This window comes from Phyllobates terribilis, unplaced genomic scaffold (assembly GCF_046119375.1).
Source record: "Phyllobates terribilis strain yellow unplaced genomic scaffold, ASM4611937v1 Scaffold_7129__1_contigs__length_39789, whole genome shotgun sequence".
In the NCBI taxonomy this organism is placed as follows: domain Eukaryota; kingdom Metazoa; phylum Chordata; class Amphibia; order Anura; family Dendrobatidae; genus Phyllobates; species Phyllobates terribilis.
Genome location: NW_027369870.1, coordinates 679 through 8,667, shown reverse-complemented (window position 1 = coordinate 8,667; position 7,989 = coordinate 679). Strand labels below are relative to the sequence as shown.

At 37.4% G+C, this 7,989-nt stretch overlaps 1 protein-coding gene across 1 annotated transcript; it reads left to right on the top strand.

The window, feature by feature from the left end:
* Positions 1-1,079: 1,079 nt before the first annotated feature.
* LOC141251488 (uncharacterized) lies at positions 1,080-7,584 on the top strand. The gene is made up of 13 exons (XM_073670341.1): positions 1,080-1,360; positions 2,710-3,106; positions 3,412-3,832; positions 3,911-3,951; positions 4,032-4,100; positions 4,750-4,850; positions 4,942-5,020; positions 5,111-5,209; positions 5,641-5,709; positions 5,795-5,844; positions 5,926-6,007; positions 7,260-7,354; positions 7,458-7,584. The coding sequence occupies exons 1-13, from the start codon at positions 1,080-1,082 to the stop codon at positions 7,582-7,584; spliced, it is 1,911 nt and encodes a 636-aa protein (XP_073526442.1).
* Positions 7,585-7,989: the final 405 nt, after the last annotated feature.

Here is a 7,989-nt window from a genome sequence, read left to right as displayed (position 1 = left end):
TTCCATACGAATAACACATTAAAGTTGACACTCACATTTCATCGCTGAGAATGCCTCGATGGTTACTCATGTACAATTAGAGTAGAAACTTAACACCTTCTCTTTTATGTTCAAATAGTCTGCAGCTAAACCCTGGTTTCATAATGAAAACTTATTCTCTGATAACAAAGAACCTTGAAGTTGTTTCCATATCGCAACGACTCCTCCACTGGTGAAGGATGATTGTGACTCTGATGCGACGTTCGAGAGGATGCGACCGAAGACGAACTTTAGCTTTAAGTGAGAAAATTAATAAGCGGCCATTGATGGAAGAAAAAGGCGGAGATCCAGAGATTGAGGCTAAAGACGAGTGTGGAGGAATCGACATTGATGTTGAAGCCAACATCAATCTAGAGGCTGAGGCCGCCGACGAGCTTCAAATTGGAGAGTGAGGACGAATCACCATGAATGGAAGAAGAGGCTGAGATAGAGGGAGAGTGAATACGATAAATCAGATGAGACATATTTTATAACGGGACATTTCCATCCTATTACATCAATGTTATTCCTATTTAAAAAAACATCACTGATTCTTAGATATACACCTTTTTTCCTCCCGCGTCCATCTCGGCCACCAAGAGCTCTATCGAACAATCTAGTTTGTGACATATGGTAGGTTCTTTGAGATTACACTTCAATTCTCACACAACAAATGCACACCTTTTTAGTTTGTACACACATTGACTTTGTAGGTTTGTAGGGGCGTTAATTTGCAATTTCTCGTAGCCTATTACAGACAAAGAGGGTGATATTTTATTTTATAATAATTGTTTTGATATTTTGTAAAACAAAATCTCGGATCAATGAAACTTAGCAGAGAGGAAAGAAACGGGTGGTATAGCTCTATGGTCCCAACCCAATTGCCCTCTTCAAGACTGAATCACCCAATTGATAACCGACTCTTCGTGAAAAAAGAGTTCCATCCACCATGAATTCAGTATGATTGTCTGCTTCTTAGCTTCGTCTCCCACCTTCTGATTCTTCATCTGCTCCATTTATATATGGTACCCTCTTTTTGAGCTTCCTCGCAATTCTCGGCCATGGACACGCCCAAGCCTGAGGAGCTTCTACGGAAAATCCAGGAGCTTGAATCAGCGCACGCTAACCTCAGACATGAAATGTCTAAGCTCGCGCTCCCGGACGCCCGGGTAGCTGCTTCCACCACCCACATGCTCCATGCCCTGCCTCCTCCGCCTCCGCCGCCGCGCTTCCGAATACAGTCCCCTGTGGCTCAGCTCGACGAAAGGCTTTATTTAAACATCCTGCAGTGCATGGGCCAAGCCATTCATATAATGAATGCCGACGATCGGCTAATTTACTGGTACTTATACTTTTTCTGAGGTTAATGGAACTCCTTGCGGTTGCAATCGTTTTTTTGGATCCGAATTTTGTTGTTTTTATTGTTTGAGTTTTCACGGACAATTTGATCAAGTTGGTGGAGTTAGTGTGAGATTAGTTGAATAGATGTGATTGTCCTGAATGCTGAATTGCTGACGTTCAAAACCTTTTAGGCGGCATTTTTAGGTAGCCAGTTAGGAAATCAAACTTTGAAGCTCAACCTCATGTCACACCTAGGTTTTGATTTGAGCCAAATCTAAGCTTGCAATGAGCCAAAACCCAGATTAAGTGGTCGTTTGGAGTTCCTGATTCGCCAAACCCATCAACGAATACCAATTCAATGGTTTTATACTCTTTCCCGACAACCTATCTATCCCAATTTATTCACTCTATCCTCTACATTCTCCATTTTTCTGACATGTTGATTGTATGATGTTTAATTTACTCCACGAGTGATACTGAAAGCTATAATAAGATTAAGCACTTCTGCAACTTCCTGGATAAAGATGAAAAATTTGGGAGGAGTAAGAGAATTAAGAGAATTAAACAGAAAGGCTATGAAAACTTTGTTCGGTATTGCATTGTATAGGTAGTATTGTATTACATCCTTTTGCCAGTATACCAAGCTGCATGTTGGTTTAAGTGTAAGAGGTGTTCTTATACTCTTGTATGTCGCAAACTAAATCTGTTTTTCAGCTCATTAGACAATCTTATTCTTATCTTATAATTATATTATCTGAAAATAATTATATAAATGTGTTTGGAATTTGAATATCATGTGTGGGCTTGGTCTTATTTCAATTTGGACTGATGAACCAATAGAAATATATACAATCTATAGGAAACAATACAATGCTGTTTTCTGTAGGGGAAATCTGAATATGGTTGAGAGTAAACAACACTTGCAGCATCATGGCAATTTCAGCAAATAGAAGATGAACAAATTGGAGAAACCCGTTAAACTTAAAATTAATAAAAAAATAATTATTCGTTGCTTCCTCACTCGTTTCTCTGTATATTCTTTTCATTTCCTTATATTTTGTGCATGCAAAATTTTCTAAAATGCTCTTATATGGTGATTGTGTCAACTTAATAGACTACATTCTGAACGAGAATGGAATCAGCCATAATTTTATTATTTTATGATCTTTCCCTATAGTCATAGTGCCACTCAATTTTTGTTGAAAATTTGAAATTTGGTTTAAATCATGATTACTTGTTCTCACCCAACACTTTGTTAATGTTTATGAAGGACAAAAGTAATGGTGGTGGGAAAAATAATTGATTGTAGTTGGTTGTTGTAATTGCCAACCGGTAGAATTGATTATGCAGGAACCGACCTGCTGAAAAACTCTATGGTTATACTGCAGCAGAAGTTCTTGGTAAGACTGTGTATGAAGTTTTGGTAGATGATGAAAATGTTCCTCTGGGAACTTTAATAGTGAATCGGGTGAAGATAGGGGAGAGTTGGACTGGGCTGTTCCCTGTGAGAAGTAAGTCGGGCAGGAGATTTTCCATTCTTGTAACTGACTCTCCTCTGTATGATGAAGATGGTACATTGATTGGGGTTGCATGTGTTGCAAGTGATTCAAAACCGTTTGAAACCATGAGGTATACTTTGCCCGATTCATGGAGCTCTGAGACTTTTAGCCACAAAGTTTCATCCAAACTTGGGCTTGATCCCGATCAGCCTTTGCAAGTTGCGATTTCTTCGAAAATAACGGACTTGGTGAGTAAAGTTAGGACTTGTTGGGTACCCATATCATGATATCAGATATGGGTATGGAATATATCAGTATATGGATATCAAGTTGATATACTTGATATACTGATATACTCATTTTCTACCTACTCCATATACTCCTTTCCTCTTTTTGATGAACAACCCATACCTGATATCTGAATCCATATCCATACATGATATCTGCTATCTTAAGATATGGATACCAAACGAGCCCTAAGGGTTATTTTTTTGTTCAGACTAATCAATTGAGGTCATGTTATTGACATTTGGGGTATTTGAGTAATGATTAGGCTAGCAAAGTAAGCAACAAAGTTCGATCCAAAATGAAGTTTAATGAATCAACGGATGGTGAGGACGAGAATGAGGGAATAGCGGGTATCCGCAAGATGACCACGGGTTGGATGAACAAGAAAGCAATGAAATGGCCGTGGAAAGGGAACGAGCAACAACTTCCAGAGACGCGGGAGCCGCAGCCCCCGCAGTTTGGGTGGGCTTGGGTGCAGAATGATGATAAGACCCACGACTGTGATTCTCTAGCCCCCCCTTGCTCGTGGTCATCCCCACTTAATGTAAGCACCACAAGCAGTAAGACTAGTTGTGCAAGCAGTACCACTAGCGGCAGCTCTGCAAAGAAACTCGACATGGACATTGATTGCTTGGATTTTGAAGTCCTTTGGGAAGATCTCATTTTTAAAGAACAGATCGGACAAGGTCACATTTATCATCCGAATCTCTATATTCTTCATCTTTTGCTCTTTATTAATCTGTTCTTCTCTTCCTTTTCTGCAGGTTCTTGTGGAACAGTTTATCATGGTTTTTGGTGTGGGTCGGTATGTTAACTTAGGATATTCTATCTTGAACGGTGTACCTCGGTTGTTTATGGAGCACTAATAGCGAGTTAGTTTTGCAGGAAGTTGCAATTAAAGTTTTCTCTAAAGTGGATTATACAGAAGATGCCATCTTCTCATTTAGACAAGAGGTATTTTGTTATTTATGTTACAAGGAAAGACTAGTGTGTTAAAATTGGACCATTTCAATGTTGATTTATGGATGAACTAGTTTATGATATAAGTATATGAAGTATACTAGTTTGGACATTTTCCAGTTTAGGGTCTGTTTGGTTTGGTCATTTATAATGACATTCTCACATTTAAGTATATTATATGCAATAATGTTGTTTGGCTAAAGGATCATTTGTACTCCCTCTGATCGGATTTATAAGGGGTTTTAAAAGTTTTCACAAGAATTGAGAAATAGGTTTATTTGTTTTTAAAAGACAATTGTTATACCTTGAAATCTTGAAAAAGGTATACTTTGTGTTTGTATTGGTGGGTTGATTTGTTTTATTCATCAATGTGTTGCCTTTTCATCTTTCTGATGAAACTTTTCATATTTACAAGGAAATAGAGTCTAATCACCTTATATTGTTGATCAAAGAATTGAGACTAAAACCCTTTATAATTCCGATCGAAGGGAGTATGAAATAATGGCATTATAACGGCATTTGTTTTGTTTACTTTTGCACAATTCTCAAAGTCCTAAAACCCTTCGTTCCAATTAATGCCATTATAAACGAAAATGGTTCAATGCCAAACAGACCCTTAATAGTTCTCTATTCCCCCATGTAGGTATCTCTCATGAAGGGGCTTCGTCATCCAAATATACTGCTGTTCATGGGTGCAGTGACCTCACCTGAGCATCTCTGCATTGTTTCCGAATTTCTTCCACGGTTCATTTCTGCCATGTCATCATTTCCTAATATCAGACAAATTTTTGTAAAATAGAGAAAATTACTGTTTTCTTAAACTCATTGTTTGCAGGGGGAGCTTATTCCGTCAATTGCAGAGAAATTTATGTAAACTAGATTGGAGGAGGCGAGTTCACATGGCTTTAGATATTGTTAGTATCTTGATGATCAGTTATTCTGTGCTTCGCTTATGGTACACTTTCTCCTATATCACCTTACTAGTTTTGTATCCTCATCTGCAGGCACGAGGAATGAACTATCTTCATTGTTGCAACCCCCCTATTGTTCACCGGGATTTGAAGTCTTCAAATCTTCTAGTTGACAAGAATTGGACTGTAAAGGTATATGTTACTTATTTCTTAGAGAAAATTGTTGGAAACCACCCCTTATATGGCTATTCATCGCCAAACCACCCCTTATATAACTATTGATTCTAAAACACCCCTTACATCTATTCCTTTAGCAAAGTCACATCCCTTACCCTTTTCCATTAAAAAATCCGTCCAAATCTTTGCAAATTCACACCCCTTATACCTATTCCGTTAGCAAAGTCAAGGATTTTTTAACGGTAAAGGGAAAGATGTGTGACTTTGCTAACTAAATAGATATAAGGGGTGTTCTAGAATCAGTAGTCATATAAGGGGTGGTTCAGCGTAGAATGACCCATATAACAATTTTCTCTAGATCTTATTCTGCTCAGTTATACAAGGTGAAACATGAAGTCAGATATCATCCGTTACTTTATAACTCTATTCTGTCTCTACATCAACAGGTTGCTGACTTTGGCCTCTCACGTATTAAACATGAGACTTATCTAACTACAAGGACAGGAAAGGGAACGGTATGTCATGTGATATGATATGTGCAACTGTCCTCTATATTTTTCCTTGAAATTTATTTTTCTGGTAAAACCATTTTGATTTTAGCCTCAATGGATGGCACCAGAGGTCCTTCGCCATGAACCTTCAGACGAGAAGTATGTTTTGATCATGTTTGGTTATCTTTTGACTTCTATATACATCAAAGTAATCATACCATGGTTTGTGGGATTATGTAGGTCTGACGTATATAGTTATGGAGTGATATTGTGGGAACTTGCAACCGAGAAAACTCCATGGGAAAGTCTCAACGCAATGCAGGTAATGGCTTTTAAAGTAGATGTGAGAAAGTTTATTGCAGTAAATTTCAGTATCTTCTTCAGATAGAAAAAGCTATACTGAATAGGGTCTTTAATATCTTGAATATACACTCTGTAACTTATTCTTATCATCTGAGTTCATTCAAAATCTATATTCTGTAGTATAAGACGAAGCCATCATTCAAAAGCATAAGCAGTCAATTTTTGGTTAGATAGAGTTGTGTTTTCTGGTCTTGATCTTTCCTTGGAAAATCATTCTCTTCACATGGCAGATTTTTCATTTGTAGTTTAGCGTCCCCATGTATAGACTTTTGCAAATTTCAATTTTTTTCAATGAACTTTCGAAATGCAATCAACTGACAAAGAATAAAATATTAAAGAAATTTCAATTTTGAAAAGGAAAAGGAAGTAAATGTTGAAAACTTTCAATAGGTTAAGGTATTAAGATGAAATGAAAAAATTCCTGTTTTCTTGTATGTATATTTTCTTTGTTGTTGCAATATGTGCGATGATTTTTGTCTGTATGTGCTTGATTTTTTTTTTATCCTTTGATATTTATAAAATGACTTTTTTTGCATTTAACCGCCCGCTATGCAGGCCAATTTGCAGCAAACCACCCGCTATGTCGATATTTATTTTAAACCACCCAAAAGTGTTGCTCCGTTAACCATTAGCCACCCACGGGCATAATCGTCCAATTTGTTGTCGAAAGGGCATGAAAAAGACAACTTTGCCCCTGATTTTTTTAAAATTGAGGGTAAAATGGTATTTTTTTTAAAAAATTGATGGAAAATTGGACAGTAACGCTCATGGTGGCGAATTGTTAACGGAGCAACACTTTTGGTTGGTTAAAATAAATATCGACATAGCGGGTGGTTTACTGCAAATTGGCCTACATAGTGGGTGGTTAAATGAAAAAAATCCCTTTACAAAATCACAAACTCTATATACATAGGATGATTTGCACTCACGAAATTCATGCACATACATGTATAATCCATAGACATGCATAAATTTGTGTACATTCGTGTTCTCACAATCTTACGTCAATAGTTATTTTTCACATGATACTTCCCCTATTTTTGTTTAATTATAAAAGAGACATATTGACTCAATCTCTTTCAAACAAGTATAGCTTGACTAATGTTAACAGAACTTTGAGATGTCTGCAGGAAGTTGTATCAATTAAATTGTGTTTTCTTATACATCTTAATCTTTCCAAATTCTAATCAAATCACTCCCACTTCGTTTAGGTGATTGGCGCAGTTGGGTTCATGAACCAAAGACTTGAAATTCCAAGTGATGTAGATGTGAGGTGGGCAGCTATAATCAAGAGCTGTTGGCAGAGGTACTTATTCAAGTGAATCCATATCTCACTGAGTTTTGTTCTGCTCATCATTAAATTATGCACGATTCTTTTGACACTTATCTGAACCATATTTCATTATTAGTGATCCACGGAGCCGACCATCATTCCAGGAGCTTCTGAAAACACTCAAGGATTTGGCGAGACAGTATTCGTCCAAACATCAAGGTTCGAGATCCAACCCTGTAGATATTTCACTCGAAGAAGTATAGCCAGAACAGAATAGAATCTTCATTCTAGGAATCTCCAGGAAGAAATGAGAAGCAATAATGATTTCATTTTCTCAAGCTTCCCAAAGGTTACAAGCTTGAAAATCAGTTGTAACTTTAAAAGTACGTTGCTGTAAAGGAAAGGAAAACAGCGCGCTTGCTGCATATAATTTGACCCCCTAACCAGCGCGCTTGTTTCGGGTGGCTGTTAGAACTAGTTGAATAGGTTATGCTGTGTGCTGAAGAACTGATTATTAAGTAAGTTCGGACAAATTCCAGGCCAGCAGTTTTTTTTTTTTTAAGAATGAAATTTTCTTACGAAGGGGGAAAACATGTGATTAAAGGAGCTAGTACACACTTACAAGTAGGACGTTCACAAATATCTGATCCGGGTGATCCTATTCGCTG